At 44.9% G+C, this 17,560-nt stretch overlaps 1 protein-coding gene across 1 annotated transcript; it reads right to left on the bottom strand.

Annotated features, from left to right (window-relative positions):
- Positions 1–352: 352 nt before the first annotated feature.
- On the bottom strand, positions 353–16,988 carry LOC136647642 (flavin-containing monooxygenase 1-like). Its single transcript, XM_066623298.1, has 8 exons — positions 16,857–16,988; positions 15,506–15,694; positions 10,621–10,783; positions 9,825–9,967; positions 5,283–5,482; positions 4,070–4,425; positions 3,513–3,585; positions 353–695 (listed from the first exon to the last, which is right to left on the bottom strand). Exons 1-8 carry the CDS (start codon positions 16,986–16,988, stop codon positions 353–355), a joined length of 1,599 nt encoding a protein of 532 aa, XP_066479395.1.
- Between the last annotated feature and the right edge of the window lie 572 nt (positions 16,989–17,560).

The raw sequence follows: 17,560 nt of genomic DNA, 5'->3' as shown, positions 1-17,560 counted from the left end.
TTTGTGCCTGCTATTTAGCTTGTGCAGATCTAAGAAGTTCCATCAGGTGGCTGAGGTTTTACCCAACGTAAGGGGGAAAATATTCTCTTACCCTGAGAGGACCTCCAGACCCTCCTAAGCTGCGCTGCACACAGCACAGGCTATGTGTTCTGGCTGTGCCAGTGCAGCTTACGATTGTGGTGCCCTTGAAACTAAAATATAAAAACTTCAAATTGTGTACATTTTGGCCAAGTATGTGAAATGGTGCATTCATCTAAAGGCTCCTTCTTTTCCACTTTAAGGTGGTGTATCAAACAGGTGGAAAATATGTACCCAGAAAGATACAAGAAAAACTGCCGTAAATCTTTCAGAACTAATTGAAACTAAGATAAATTCCGACAAGGACAGCAAATATGGCAAGATATTTCAGCAAGTATGCAAAGAAATCTGAAGAGTCATCTACCACACGGGTTCTTGTGGGCTTCACAGTCCGCTCCCACTGGCTCATGATGGCACTTCTGGCTCCATCCCACTTCCCTGGTCCGGTCAGGCGGTACTGGTAGGCAGTACAGGGTCCAAAGAAGATCTTAAAAGCCAATTCAGGATCTTGGAGAAGTAGAGCTGGCACAGAGGGTTTTATCCCAATTAAGGAGGCAATCTCGTCAACATATCCAATGCAATCTGTTTTCAGAACCTCATCATAGGACAAACCAAACCTTATTCAAACAACAAAGAGGAAAATTGAAGGGAGGGGGAGGAAAGACAGAAAGATATCCAGTCAGTAAGTGAAATAGAAAATACGCTTGTGAGCTACAGTCCCCCAGTGTGCTGCAAGAGACAGCAACAATCAGAGGCTTTCAGATATCTTACCTGACAATTATGGCATTGCTGGGTGGTGAGATATTGCAAGAGCAGGCCAGCCATGCAGCTGGTCTGACTCAGTGTGATTCAGGTGCTAAAGGCAGGATGGGGACTTCAAAAGGAAAGAAAGCACATAACGAAGGGTGGGCAACAGAGACATCACAGGTTGGTATCACCAGGAGTGAGAAATCATGGTCTTAGTGGCATTGCTAGGAGGGTGTGAGGGTGCAGACCACACTGGGTGATGATGCACTTGGGGGAGGGTGTGTGATACCACTACTAGCCAAAATTGTGAAAATCTAGGTATTTTCAAATAATACTGGACCCAATTCTATTCAACTTTCCAGTACCGGTGCAGCTACAGTGCAGCCCCAAGGTAAGGGGACAAATGTTCCCATACCTTGAGGAGGTCTCTGTGAGTGCCTCCTCACTACAGGATGCAGTGCACACCCATTGGTACAGCTGCACCAGCACTGGAAAATTGGATGGATTGGGCCCACCATCAGGTTATATATTATTCGATGTGGAATTTCATGCAGAATGCAATGAAACAAACCATGTTTATATATCTGTATTCTATCAAATTTTATGGCCAAATAATCAGAAAAGGAAAAACAGAAAAGGTAAACCAGAAAAGGAAAACACAACTGCCTTATATAACAAAAAGAGGATTTTTCCATGGGTAAAACAATGGAAGAACAGGGCTGGGAGTACGAGAAGGATTCATGTGATGGAAGGGGAGGAGGCAAAAAGGGGAGGAGGGTAATGATGGAGGTGAGAGAGGTGGTACAAGTCCGAGGAGAGCAGAATGGATTGAAGCCGCTCCGATCTCCCTGGGAATGGGGGTTGGGATCTGGCATAACTGCTGGATCCTACCCCACCTCCTTCTCCCCTCCCCCTGCCTTTCCCCCATCTTACCCTCACGGAGTAAGCCAGCACGGAAGCTGGATTCAGCCTCCGTGTGTTGGTGCACCTCCATGCGCCGACGCGGCTTAATCCCGAGGAGGTGCAAACGTGCTTTATGGCATGTTTGTGACCCTCCTGGGCTGGTACAAGGGACTTGCGCCAGCCCAACCCATTCTCAGGATTGCACCCTAAGTGGATTACATATTAAATAAGTGAAAACATTATACTAGTCACAAAAAAGAGAGAGATGGGAGATACCAACAGTAGCCGTTGGAAATATGCTGGGGTGAATAGGTACAACAGCTCTCCCCCTGCTAAATATGAGAATCACCAGGTGCCTCTTTGTCTCATTAGCAGAATGCATTGTGGACAGATGGTAACTATTGCATTTGGGTGTCCCTTTTGGAGGGAAATTCAGTTTCAAGTTTGCTGGTTTATTGTTAGGAGTTAGAAAAAACCAAAAAGTTATTACTTTAAGGACCCCATTCTATCCAACTTTCTCGTGCCAATGCAACCATGCCATGTAAGGTTCACTGAGGCCTCCTCAAGGTAAGATAATGTTTGTTCCTTGACCTCAGGGATGCATCAGCTCTAGAAAGTTGGATAGGACTGGGCCCTGACTTTCTTTGAGTGTTGACTTTATTATGAGCAATGGTACGCAAAAACAAGTCAAGGCCCATCCTGTAGTCTCCAGACAAAATGAATTTATTAGATAAGCAATAGAGGAAGTTGGATCACAAATGACCTGCTCTGTGGTTTGATGATTTTCAGGAAGTTGCTACATTTCAGGAAATGGCCCATTCATGCAGCTGCATAGCTACCATAGGGCCAGGAGGATGCTGTGTTGCTAGGTGGCACTTCATCAGGGACACTGTGCTGACCTGCCTGTTTCTTTTACCAGCAAAACAAAACAAAAAAAGGGTGCCAGGGGAGGGAAACCAGCTCTTCCAGCAAGCATGCTGTGGCTGGCTGTGGCTATTGGGAACTGCTGGCCAGTGACACTTTGTAGGCAGGTGGGAGCTGGCTCCAGTCTGCTCCCACCCCCGCTGGATCAGGCCAAAAGTTCATCTTTTGGCTTCCCAAGTGGTGGGAATGTCTCTGGAGTAGCTTCCAGATCTCCCGGCTGCCCATCAAACCGCAGGCAGCAGGTGGAGGCAGAGCCCAGCAGGGGAAGAAATACTGTGCAGGCTGCCTTGCTCACCCTCCTGCTGCTTGAGCAGGAGCCTGGTCCCTCTCCAGATAGCTTGGCAGCCCTGTGCCTCTCCCCTGCATGGCTGACCTTGCGGCTCTGGGCACATATAGGAGAGGGTGTGCACTCATGAGAAGGGGTGAGGAGCAGGAGGAGAGAGACAAATGCGGAGAGGGGCCTGGGAAAAAGGGGCACGTGTGGCCTGCTGCCTGTCTCAAAGGAGCAACAAATGATTAGTGCAACTTCCTCATGCAACTTTGTGTTCCCTTGGACACTTACTCCCGAGTAAGTGCAGAAAACTGCAGCTGGCTTTACTTGCCTTTGCCTTACTTACCCTCCCTGCAACAGCTTGGGAGATGGGTCTGATAATGACCTTTGTATATGAACTATTAATGCAGACACTAGCAGGTGATGTTTATTTTCAGTACTGTGAAAAACTTGACTGGTTGATTTTGCAGATCAAGGTGCTTTTAAAGGCACAAGAGTAAACCAAACTGACTGTCTTTCAGCTCAGAGGATCTTCTTTAAACAATGAGGATATAACTGAGGATTATTTTAGTTATGTAAAAGGACTTACCATCTGATTTTGTTTGTCATCTTTTCTTTTACTTCCTCCATCATTGTGTTCACTGAAGGCAACTTGCACAAGCCTAGAAGACAGGAGTAGCTTTTCAACAAAAAAACCTTGAAGAACCTTTTTCACACCCCTGATGATGTGATCACAGGAGTGCAACATGGCATGTCTGAAAGTCATATATTAGTAAGGCACATAAGACCTTTGCTGAAGCTTAGTGGATCTAGCCCTGGTCATTGCACAGATGTCTGGGAACTCATGTACAAGACTCCATCATAGAGAAATGTGATATATATAATATAATTAATAACAATGGCTCCTTGTATCACCCAAAGCTTGCTGTTAATGGCCATCCTGTCCTCCAACCTTCTGCACTGGTGGTGCTGAATTGTAGCAGAAAGTAAGCCAGCAGCTCCCTCTTCTGGCAGATCATCATGCTGACACAGAATAAGATGCATGGATCAACTGCCACTGGTCCCTGTTCAAGACTTCCCATATTTTATGCAAATTATAAAATATACTCTTGGCCTTGCAGGGTGCTTGAAACTCCTCCCACCTACCTTTAAAGACACGTGTGACCAAGCGTGCCTGGATTTCCACAACCGGCATGACAGCCCCCAAAGGCTTAATGTACCCTATCAAAGCAAGTGTTGGCTTTTCCAGTTGAGGGGGGAAGATGTATTTATATAAGGAAGCATGCTTATTTTCAACTTTGATGATGGACTCTTCAAGGAAAGGGAAAGAAGCTTTGTAGCCAGTGGCAAAGACGACAATATCCACTTCCTCTTCACCAGGAGTGTTTTTAAACACAACAGAGTTTTCCTTGAACTCCTTCACACCAGACCTAATAGAGACCTTCCCAGTGAGGATGTGCCCAGGGAGCTCATCATTTAACACTGGCTCCCTTAGCTTAGATCTGGTGAGGAAAAAGAACAAAAATCATTAGATTACTATATTGGTCACAATGGATATAGTTAGGAAGTTGTGTCTCGTTTGTAAAGCCAGCATGATAAGAGCAGTAGGTTCCCAGGGGCCAATCCTATCCAACTTTCTGGCACTACTGCAGCGGAAGTGCAACCCTGAGGTAAGGAAACATTTGTTCCCTTACCTTGAGGAAGACTCCTTGACTGCCCTTCCACCACAAGATGCAACATGCATCCTGTTTTCATGATTGCATCAGTGCTGGAAAGTTGGATAGGATTGGGCCCCAGGGTCTTAGCATGGTCTACCACATTTCAAGAAACAATCCAAAAGGATTTGGTGAGGAAAAACGCCTTTCTGTAACTGAAATTTAGAATATTTGTTGACTGGCTAACACAAAAAATATTGACAAGTCAGGCAGCTTGCAACTTTGCCCTGTATGAGAGCCCAGCCCAAAACACAAGGGCAGAAGTGAGCCTTCCAGGAGGTAGCGGGCTCAGGTGGTGGATTTGGAGCACAGGCTTGAAGGCAGGCACAATGAATAATGGCACACAGCCCACCAGAGTGTTCTCCTTTGCAAGCTTATTCAAACAATTGAGAGTTGCACAAGAGGAAGGATTTGGGATGAGAAATGCATGGAACTTGAATTTTATGCTGAAAGCACAAGTGGGCTTTGCCTCTACCTCACAGAAATCAGGAAAACCCTTTCATCCAGTTTTTCCAGTCACCCCCCCAATTTGTACTTCAGTTTTCCATTTTTGAAATTCTTTATAACTTCCATCTTTCATATGTTTTTATTCCTTCTCTTAAGGTTTTCTTTTCTTTTCAGAACTCCCAGTTTAACCCAAGTACCTGTCCTCTGGATTCAGCCCGTAGTTTGTGTGTTTAAACCACTGGTTCACTCTGTGTTCAACCAGCCACCCTGCCATGCGTCCTGGGAGGGAATTTCGGACAACGTTCATGAAGCGAGTTAAGAACACCATGTCCCATGGGTAGCCATCATCGAAAACACGGCTGATCACCAAAGCCCCTCTGCTCGTGCTGATCATCACCTAGAAAATGAGGACCATCAAAAGACAACAACATCCCAACAGCAATCAATCGTCTAAGGGAATTTCTAGAGGACAGATTTAAATTGATTTACTAGCAATTATCTCAGGAAACCCTGGGAATTTTACTTTCCTGGAGGAGGGGTGTCCACTAATGTAATGAATTCTGGTACCTAGAAGGAGTTCCAGAGTTCATGCATGGATCTTGGGACCAAACACAATGGAATATTAAATGCAATATTTAATGGGATATAGCTGGGATTTAATTTTACTGAAGAATAGCAACTGTGAGGGGCCTAATGCAAACCAGGATTGTTTCATGAAAAGACATGGTAAACTCTACAGTGTTCCCACCAAAAATTCCCCAAATATTTCCATGGGCCTCCAAAGGTACCATTGGCTTCAGTGGTATCTTTGGCGGATCATAGAGGGAAACCAGCATAGAGGCAATGGATAAAACACACATCATCTCCCCATGCTGTGATCTCAGTTTGGATCAAGCCACAGTCACTGCTATTTGACAGTAAAAATAAGTCTCATATGAGACCTACACACTACATTTAGGTGAGCCCCAAGCTAGCTGCCTCATTCAGACAAGGGTTGAGCTGTCCCTGTCAAATCCAATGGCCTACGACAGAGGCCAGGAAAGAATCTGTGTTGATTTCAGCAAGAAATGCAAGCTTACTTTTTAGCAAATTGCTTCTAAAAAAACATTGTGTTGTGTTTTGGCACAACAAATATTTTGGCTTGACCAATTCAGGAAATGTAACAATATCTGCTTTGCTAGGGATACAGCTATCTTTTCTTACTAGATGGAGCTGCCACATTTCCAGATGAGGCATGGAAATGAATACCCAATTATTTCCTTCAAGCCAATGAAAGCTTCTATAGCTCTGTTGCCAGTGGAGATCTCATATATGTGTGTTGCGTGTCCGAACTTTTCCACATATGTGTATATATGTTTGAATTTTATTATATTATGTATTGTATAGCATTTTGTTTTAACTTAGGTAAGCAATAGCTTTGGTGGTGCCCGCACTGGATTTTACCTTGTATATCTGTTTAAAACAGAGGTCCAAATCTCTAGGAGATTATAATTAGAGAAGATTTATTAGATGTATTCTTTATTGAGAAGATTTGTGAATTGCTGCTTTTGTTGCTGGCTTTGGGCAGTCCATTGTCTGCCCTCTCTCATGATCTGCGGGGAAGCTTCTTCCAAGTGAGCGCTCCCCTCACAGACTACCAGAAAGTTAGGTGGACCTCTTATGGGTGGGTATAAACTCTTGGCCAATACCTGACCTCTTACAGGGATTTTCAACATTTTTCTTCTTACAGTACTCTGAACCCCCGTGGTCTTCTCTGTGGTCTTTGTCTCTTGTGAGGTCACTTCTGGCTTCCAGAAGACTCTTCCGGGTTCTGCAGGTCTGTTTCTAGGGCAACTGTTTGGTTCTAGGGCAACTGTCTGTCTTCTGGCAGCCAGGGAGGAAGGACAGACAATTCGTTACTATAGATCGTTGCCCTAGAAACAGAGCTGCAGAATCCAGGAGAGTTTTTTCAGCTATTTTCAACTGCTGCGCTCCAAACAATCATGGCACACCTATGGACCTTTCACAGCACCCCAATATGCTGTGGCAGTCCACTGAAAATTGCTACCTTACACTATCCCTACTTGGGCAAAAAAAACAATTTTCTGAAGGTGTTTACAAGTCCTTAAGGTGTTTACAATTTGCCTTGTATTGCAGCAATGCCAAAACGTTCTCTGTGAACCTTTCTCTGTGAATCTTCCCTGCATGCCACAAGTTCCGACTATGTTGACACTTGAATTCTTTGCAGAGGTGGTACAGTTCAGAACAGCATCGATTTATTTTGTTGGAATGCACATTAAGAATTATTTGTAAAAGATTCTATCCTGCTCTATCAGACAAAAATCCCTCAGAATGGTTAACCTCATAATTTAAAATACCATATACTGCAATAAATATGTAACATAAAACCAAAAGCATTACAAGGATAGCAGAAAGTAGATTCAAAATCACAGTTAAACACTACTTATATAAAATCTGAGTAAATTAAGTTATTTGACCAATGTGAGAAATACGGGGGGGGCGGGGGGGCTTGTATCCGCAGATCCCGTATCCATGGATTCACTTATCTGCAGATCAGGTCTGCGGGGCTCCCATGTATGCACCCCCGCTAGAGGCAAGGGGAGGGTTCTCTGAGCCCAGCACTCAGTCCATAGCCTCTGCTGGGCTCAGACTGAGCCCTAGAGGGGAAAAACATCATTTTTTGGCATTTTCATAAAACCTGAAGTGATGTTTTTAATGCCTTATAAAGCATTAAAAGGTCACTTCCAGTTTTTTGGTAAAAACTGGAAGTGATGTTTTTCACCTCTAGGACTCAGTCTGAGCCCAGCAGAGACTGCAGACAGATGTCCACAGCCTCTGCTGGGCTCAGAGGACTCCATGAAGGTGAGAGCAGCAGAGCTCCCCTCACCTCTGAAGGGTAGGAGTAGGCATCCCCTCATGCCCACAGCTTCAGATATCCACAGGACATTCCAGAACAGAACCCCCCATGGATATGGGGGCATATCTGTACATCAGGTTTGAAATCAGATGTGCTTCTCTTGGGAGAACATCTCTCTCTCTCTATGGGGAGAGAATTCTAGAGCTGGGTCAGGTATCACAGCTGAAAAGGCCCTCTCACTTTTCCCCTCCCACATGTATAGAAGACAGTCCTTAGAGCAGTGATTTTCAACCTCTCACGGCGCACTGGCATGGTACTAAAATAGTCAAGGCACACTATCAGTTTTTGGACAATTGACAAGGCACACCATGCTGTTGGTGGGGGGCTCACATCCCCCAATGACCCAACTAATAAGTGACCCTCCCCCAAACTCCCGCGGCAACCTGCAGACCATTCATGGCACACCAGTGTGCCACAGCACAGCTACTGAAAATGACTGCTTTAGAGGAAGAGCTTAATAGCCATTTCCATTTAGATTATACCACAGGTGCTCAAGTTTTCGCAGGAGGGTTGCAACATCTCTCTGACACTGTGTTGGGGGCCAGAAAAAAAGAATTAATTTACATTTCAAATTTGAATAAATTTACATAAATTAATGTATTAGAGATAGAAAATGAATGAATGAATTCAATCCAGTTTATGATTCCATTCACCCTAAAAAGGGGACGGAAATCTTCATGCCAGTTTATGATCCCATTCACCCTAATAAGGGGGGATCTTCATGCCAGTTTATGATCCCATTCACACACACACAAATGGAGGGGGGATCTTCCACACTTTCAGACACATACACCCACCTGCTCGCTTGCCCCCTTGCCCTCCCTCCTTCCCTCCCTTGTTTGCTTGGGCTGCCTGCTTGCTTGCCCAGCTGCACACCTACTTGCCTGCCCACCTAACCGCCCTTCCTCGCTAGCTAGGGCGGCATGTGCTGCCGTCGCTGCCTGCCTGCCTGCCTTCCTGGCCGGCTGGCCTGCCAACCAGCCCTCCCTCCCATGGAGACATGTGCTGCAGGCTGGGCTCTCTCTCTCTCTCCCCTGCACTCCCCTGGCTCAGGTTGCAGGAGGGGAGCAGAGCCCAGCCCATGGGCAAGGCTGGGAGAGACCTCCCCCCCACCTCTCTCTCTCCTGCATGCCCCTGGCTCATGTTGCAGGAGGGGAGGGAAGCCCAGCTGAGGGGAGCTCCGCCCAGCCCATGGGCAAGGCAGGAAGAGACCAGCCCAGAGCGCAGGGTCTTTTATACTTTTATAGTGGGAAGTAATGTGAGACCTGCAAGTCTCATGTTACCTTCCCACTATAAATGGCCCTGCGCATGAGCTGGGCTTGTCTTTCCTTCGCTGCCACTGAGCTCAGTGGCAGCGAGGGAAAGCAAGGTGCAGAGCTCGCACGGTGGGCCAGCGTGGGCTGGGGTGAGGGCCGAGTGCCCATTGGAGATGGGGACCCCCTGGGGGCCAAATGGGGACCCGCAGTGTGCCATAAGTGGCCTGCGGGCAAGGGTTTGGGCACCCCTGGATTAGACAGTAACAGAGAGCTCTTAATTTACAACAGCAAATTAATGAAGCATTGAATTTGTCTCTGGTTGTTTAAGCTTACTTCCAGCTGGGTTCTAACTAGGACTTCCTCAGAAGAAGTCTTATGTGTTCTGCTGTGTTTCTGGGGCAACTGCCCATTTCTAGAGCAACTGTCTGTCTGCTGGCAGCCAGCAAGGAAGAGGGACAGACAATTTGTTACAGCAGACAGTGCTCTGCTCTGGCTAAAATATAACATAAAAGGGAAAAGTGTAGCATAGCCCAGGTCCAATAGAAAGCAAGTCTGACAGATGTTACCTTTTTCGCTGTACGAGAGGCTTCCACGGCAATATCAACTCCAGAATTCCCCATGCCAACCACAAGTACTCTTTTATCCCTGAATAGCTCTGGGCTTTTGTAGTCCCGACTGTGAAAGTACTGGCCTTTAAACTTGTCTATACCTGTAAGGAAACAAGGATGTAACCCAATGAATTACAAAGTGGAACTTGAAATTATATGCATTGCTGGATCTTCTGCTTACACAAGTTCTACTTAAGTACATTGATTACTCCTAAGTAAGTAGCACAGAAATGCCTTTTTATCTAGCACGTTCCCAGTGTGCAAAGTGCTTCACGTACATTATGCCAGTTGCCTTACATCCCTTCTACAACATCCCTTGCACAACATGGATATTCATTATGTGATGGCATTCAGGGAGTCACTTGAAACAATCCACAACATCACATGGCTGGAATCAAACTGATAACAGCCCACACTTCTATGTATAGGAATTCTTTCTCGTGGAGAGGCATTTAGATGTGAGACTTCCTGTGCACATACCTCACAGTGCTTCTAAAAGACAATTTGTTAACAATTTTGAACAATTGCCTAGGGAGAAACACACATCAGCTTTGTCTGCAAATAATTTGCACTTTAAGGAACCTTTAAGAAGACCAAAACATCCTTGTGTGCCAGGAGGCAAGACATGGAAGCAACATGTATTTGCTTATGCATATTTTGTTCTTCTTGACAAACATGTGCATGTGCCTTCCACATGTTTGGCCAGAAGGAAAAGAAGTAAGCATTAAACAAAAAGAAACAGGATCAGTGGTACCAGGGAAAGAGCTGAGTGGCAGTGAAGGCTCAGTAAGGTAACCAATGCAGACCATCACAGCATCAAAGATGGCAGACTTCTGCTTCCCATTGGTCTCTGTAATAACATCCCATTGGCCGGTGGTAATGAAGTCAGGGCGCTTCCTTATACTGACCACTGTAGTCTGAAATATTTCCAGAAAAACAATCCATTATAGTGATTAATCCAGAAAGGAGAGAGTGGACTTGCAATCGTGCCCAACTAGATTTCATAATCTGGCTTTAATAAAGTCACAGGCATAATTTCAAACTGGAAAATAAAAGGTTTGTCTGCATTTTGGAAAATAAAACTGGAAAATAAAAGGTTTGTCTGCCGGTCCTGGGACCGGTGCTCTTCAACCTCTTCATAAATGACCTGGAGACAGGGTTGAGCAGTGAGGTGGCTAAGTTTGCAGACGACACTAAACTTTTCCAAGTGGGGAAGACCAGAAGTGATTGTGAGGAGCTCCAGAAGGATCTCTCCAGACTGGCAGAATGGGCAGCAAAATGGCAGATGCGTTTCAATGTAAGTGAGTGTAAAGTCATGCACATTGGGGCAAAAAGTCAAAACTTCACATATAGGCTAATGGGTTCTGAGCTGTCTGTGACAGATCAGGAGAGAGATCTTGAGGTGGTGGTGGACAAGTCGATGAAAGTGTCGTCCCAATGTGCAGCGGCAGTGAAGAAGGCCAATTCTATGCTTGGGATCATTAGAAAAGGTGTTGAGAACAAAACAGCTAATATTATAATGCCGTTGTACAAATCTATGGTAAAGCCACGCCTGGAGTATTATGTCCAGTTCTGGTCGCCGCATCTCAAAAAGGATATAGTGGAAATGGAAAAGGTGCAAAAGGGGGCAACTAAGATGATTGCTGGGCTGGGGCACTTTCCTTATGAGGAAAGGCTACGGCAGGGGTGCTCACACTTTTTTGGCTCGAGAGCTACTTTGAAACCCAGCAAGGCCCGGAGATCTACCAGAGTTTTTTTACAATGTTCGCGCCATCATAACATATAACATTTATGTGTACAATGTATGTTGGTGTACCTTGAGCCCCACTGAGTATAACAGGACTTACTCCTGAGTAGACATGCCTAGGATTAGGCTGTGAGGCTGCAATCCTAGCCACACTTACCTGGGAGTAAGCCCCATTGAGTACAGTGCGCCTTACTCCCGGCGTTTCCTCCCAGAGGCACCTGAAAGGGGGGGGTCGGCACTCCGCAATCTACTCATTTTGCCTCGCGATCTACCGGTAGATCGCAATCCACCTATTGAGCAGCCCTGGGCTACGGCGTTTGGGGCTCTTCAGTCTAGAAAAGAGACGCTGTTACCAAAAAGGCTGCTTTGTTTAGGGGAATTAGTATATTAGCCTTTTGGAAACTTTTTGGGACCATAGGCTGGATAACAAGACAGCGTAGAGCAAAGAGATCCCTTGCCTAGCTCAATGAGGAGACTGGGAGAAAGGTAACTTTCAATCAAAGGATTATATTTTTATTGCAAAAACACACAAAAGTAAACATAATCTACTGTTGGCATCCTTCAGTCTTGGAAGACTATGGTGTCACACTCTGAATGGTAGTTCTGGAACAGAGTGTCCTCTCCAGTGCGCGAAGCCTGGGTAAAGCAGGTATGGAGGACAGACTGTTACCCATGCAGCAAATCCCCCCTCTCCACGTCGCTGAAATGGTCCAATGGAAAGGCACAGGCCAATACGGTTGGTTCCAGCGGCGTTGCAGGAGTTGCCAGAACATGACTGTGTTCAGCCATGAACTGCCTCAGGGACTCCGGCTCCGGATTTGGCCTCGAGGTTGACTCCTGAAGCCTTTTCCATAACTGGATGTAGCCACAAGGCAGTGGAGGTTTGGGATCAGAGTTTTCCTTCTCTTAGATGAGCTGCCTTCCCAGGCTGACGAGTCCCATCTACCCGGACTCGTCATGGTCATAGTCCCATCTACCCGGACACAAACATAATACACATGGATAATTGATAAGTATAGATTTCTAGTACTTGTGTATAGTGTACCTAGCTAGTGGTGGCTGCATGTGCTATGTATTTGGGTGCATCCGAAAAGGAATCAGAAACAGATAGGGTGTAGGGAAGTATTTAGGGGTTCCTTAATCTGCTAAACCCAGTTGCTGACTAAAGATGGGGGAGAAGGGAGGAATAGATAGGGAAGAAGGGAGGGAGTTTAGACGCAAAATATATTTACCTGTCCGGGGGGGGGCAGTTGGAGGAAGAGTCCCACGTAGGACCACTCCCGCAGGAGGGCAATCAGAGACAGAGCCACATGTGCTCTCAGCTTACTCTTAAGGGGTTGTGTCTGACCTAGAATGACCCAGATGTGTCGTAGTGCTGGTCTAGATGCGCATGCTCAGTACACGTGGAGTATGTAAAGAAAAGGTGGAAGGGTCCAGAAATCAGCAAAGCCTGACTCTGGGGGAGGGGGAGTAGCTTACTTCCTGTTGCTACTGGATTTTGGAGTCTGGAGGTGGCTTAATGGCTGTGATTTAGTTAACAATAGGTGATAGACTTTGTTGCCAAAGTCCTCCTCCTTTAAGGTGTTTGCATATTCAGTGATTGACTTAAACAATAAAGACATTTCCAGTGTCTCTAGAGAAAATGAGTCTTCCCAGACTGACAAACAACATGAGAAATGAGTGAGCTTAAGATTTGACTCCTTTTGTGGCCTGAAAGAGAAGTTTTAGGCCTGCATTTTAGTCCAAAATACATAACTAGATATAAAAACACAACTTGGAAGGGAAAAGGGGATTTTCACGTAACAACGCCTGAGGGGGGACATGATTGAGAAATACAAAATTATGCGTGGGAAGGATAAAGTGGATAGAAAGATGCTCTTTACATAACACCAGAACCAGGGGACATCCACTAAAATTGAGTGTTGGGAGAGTTAGGACAGACAAAATAAAATATTTCTTTACTTGGCGTGTGGTTGGTCTGTGGAACTCATTGCTACAGGATGTGGTGACGGCATCTGGCCTGGATGCCTTTAAAAGGGAATTGGACAAGTTTCTGGAAGAAAAATCCATTATGGGTTACAAGCCATGATGTGTATGTGCAACCTCCTGATTTTAGAAATGGGCTATGTCAGATGCAAGGGAGAGCACCAGGATGCAGGTCTCTTGTTATCAGATGTGCTCCCTGGGGCATTTGGGGGGGGGGTGCTGTGAGATACAGGAAGCTGGACTAGATGGGCCTATGGCCTGATCCAGTGGGGCTGTTCTTATGTTCTTATTTTCAAAAAGAGTCTTCAAGTCAGGTTTATTTGCAAACCATGGCAAGTTCTCCATAAAATCAGAACGTTTTGTTCATTTGATGTATCAGAAGATGCAGACAAGCTGGGAGAAGACTACTACATTCAGAAGTGGTATAAATTGGTACTAAAACTTTTGCACGTAATTGGAAATGATCACTTAGAACAGTTTTTTTGAACCAGTGGTATGGGTACTACTGGTGGTATTGGAGTGGTGTCTGGTGGTATGTGTGGGACCCCTGGATGTCTGCCACCTGGCAGAGAGACCAGCGACATGATGCAACAAACAGCAGTAAGAGGCTTGGCTCAGTGGGAAGAGCTCCAAATTGCGCTTTTTGCATGCTCAAAAAAACCTTCCCATCCTCTTACTAGTGTCTGTTGCATCGCAGCTGGCCTCCCAACCAGGAAGTAATTGGCGATGACCAGTGACCAGTTACTTCCAGTGGTACTTCCAATTGGTGGACCATGATAAGTGATACAGTGGGGGACAAACATTGAAAAACACTGACTTAGAACGTTCTTAAGTCTGAGCTGAAGGGCTGTGACGCTCAGTAAGGGGGAGAGGAAAAAAAGAAAAAAATGTCACTTAGAATGGGGTGAGGAATTCAAATACTTCCTATTTCTTCTGTTCCATTAGTGTATTAGATAGACCAAAGTCTTTCATTAATTCCAACTGTAAACCTGTATCATAAATTTAGCCACCTTTAGAGATTAGCTTTGGAAAGGTGGTGAAGGCTGGGCCAGCTCATCCGCGAGACTGATTAAGGTGGTCGCCTCAGAGAGCAGATTGATGGGAGTACCCATCTCTAGCCGCCCACTTGCCTCCACTACTCCTCTTCTCCCTCCTGAAATGGAAAAAGCAGAGAGAACAGAAAGAAAGAGGAAGTTGGGGCTGGCCCACCAAGCTCTTCTACTTCATGCTTCCTGTCCATTCCCCTTTTCCAATCCAGGCAGTGAGAGGAACAGAAGCTGGCACATTAGTAGGTATGGGAGGAAGCATCTGGCCTGCTGCTTCAGGTGTCGGTAGGGCTTGGGATGAAGGAATTCGCCCTTGGATGAAAGAAACATGGGATACAAGTTCTCTGACTAGAGGTGGCTCCAAGGATTCTAGTCCCCAGCTATTGCTTGTTTGAGATTCACACTCTCTCTTCCCTATTGTATTTTGCATCACTCATTTTTGACCTATGCAAAATTTGGTTCTTAAATATCTATAAGACCACCTCCTTCACCAACAGTGTATGGCACCAGCATCTCTCAAACCACCTAAGAAGAATCTTTTCAATGATACCATATCTGGGCATGCAGAGCAGCCATCAGTGCACATGTGACATTTCTAAAGATTTCCAAATTGAGCAGGTATTCTCTCATGGACAGAGGGCTTCCCTCTACAGACAAAGGTTGTCTCCTAGAAGGGGGGCACAAAATTACAAGTGTAGTCTGGTATTGTAGTATAGTACAATTATGACACCTTGAGACCGCCTACAATTTCATAACATCTGCAGTGGATGCAACTGTTCTAAAATTCTCAAATTTTAAATTTTGCAGCTGGAGTTAATGCAAAAATTTAATTATAGCTGTCTGAAGTTTTTCAAGGTTACCTGGAACTGAACGTGTTTCCGAAGATCAAAATGTTTTGTGTACATCTGCAAGTATTCCTGAAGCTTGGCATGAGGTAGAAACACTGGAAAATCTTCGGGGTATGGAAAATCTGTGAAGGCCGACATCTCCTTACAGGCATTACTGACCACAGATTTGTAGAGGCTGGCTCTTCCCTCCTCAACATGCTCCTATCCACATAATATCACAAGAACGATTCTCATTTTTAGTTGTCTTTTTTTTTGAGATAGCAGAACAATTATTTTGCATGCATGTGTGTCCATACACACAGACACAAAGAGATGGGAGAAAACTGTGGTAATGAAAACACATAACACAGCATTCTGCACTTCTCATTTATGTAAAAAAAAAAAACACCCCAAAATCTGCAGAAAAAATTAGTTTTATTTAGTTTAGTATTTATTGTGGGGTATGTGGGTAATGACCGTAGTTGCATATGCTGACACTATACCAACAATATCACCTACCTAGTACACTTTTAAAGCTTTTATAATTTATAAGTATAATGTAAATTTTGAATAAAAACTGCAACATTGCTTTCTGCACTTGGACTATCCATGGTGTAAGAGAAGGTGTAGGTGAGTAATTTGTTAGTTGCATGGAAAGTTGTCAGGTTTACAAAAACATGGCATAGAAAAATATGGAATCTTATGATTACACATAGCTAGTCTTATTATTAAGAGTTGTGTGGGTAATAGATGAGAAGTAAAAGAAACTCAGAGTTATTGGAATAACCATTACCCCAGAGGGAACATAGGTCTACAAAAACTGCCAGTGTTGTGGGATACAGTATGATCAATATGTACGCTTTGAATTGATCATTTATTTTATATTATTTTGACTTATACAAACTAGAATAGTGCTCTTATTGTATGTTGCCGTTATTTAAATATAAGAGTATTGAAATAAATACCTGTCAAATTTCAAATATTTGGTGAACATTCTGAAAGCATTTGCAAAGAGATACTGAATCTTTATCATCAGGCTTTGCAGACGTTAAAATTCAGTTTGTCTCACTCATCCAACCAATTATCTTATCCTATCCTATCCTACCCAACTTTCCAATATGGATGCAGTCATGCTAATGGGGCATCTTGTGGTGGGAGGGCAGACGAGGAGGCCTCTTCAAGATAACAGAAAGTTGGTAACCTTGGGGCTACATTAAAGTTGCATCAGCACTGTGAAGCTGGATAGGATTGGGCCCTTAATTTGTTTCCCCCTCACGGGCCAATAACGAGCCTCTCCTACTTAGCCCAAATATGCAGATGCTACATAGGCACAGCTGAACTTCCCTATCCTCAGGTTTTGTCCTGCTTCCTCATCACAACTCACTGTGAATCTCCACAGTCCTCCGATGTCATCACTTCTTTCAAAGCAGATGGGCTCCAGTCCTTCATCCAGGCAACATTTGATGGAAGCCAGTCCACTCACACCCGCCCCAACGATAGCCACTCTTGTAGGCATGGTCTCCTGGAACACAGAACAAGAAAAAACACAGCGAAAGTGTTTAAAAGGAGAAGTTGCATTCACTGGCATATGAAAACCATTTGGCACTCAGGGCCCATAAAATTTTGTCACCCCATAACAAAATTTAATAATAAAAAATAGTGAAATTTATTATTATTATTGCATCCAGATTCACCATTCTCCAATAGATCACAGCATCCCCCAACACATTTTCTCCCCTGCACAAAACAGCACCCTCCACATAACAGCCCTCCCAAACACATATTGAACAGCTTTTGTTCCACTCCTCCTGAGACCACCCCCCCTCCCCAGATTTCAGTTCTACAATAATCAAATTGAGCACAGGCAGGCAGCCTTTGCATCTTTAAGCAGAACACTGTGCCACACATATACCCCAAAGTGTTTTGCAGACATTGGAGGAAGGTGCACTCTGCACATGCTCAGAGACAGATTAACCATTCCAGCAGTTCAGAGCATACCACCACAATTTCCCCCTTGCACAAAACAGCATCCCCCACATAGCAGCCCCCTCCTTACCTCCACAGTCATTGGCTGGCTGGCTCCTCCCT

The sequence above is a fragment of the Tiliqua scincoides genome, chromosome 4 (assembly GCF_035046505.1).
Source record: "Tiliqua scincoides isolate rTilSci1 chromosome 4, rTilSci1.hap2, whole genome shotgun sequence".
Taxonomy (NCBI): Eukaryota; Metazoa; Chordata; class Lepidosauria; order Squamata; family Scincidae; genus Tiliqua; species Tiliqua scincoides.
Note: the sequence above shows the minus strand (reverse complement) of the source record. Positions and strands in the feature narration are given on the sequence as shown.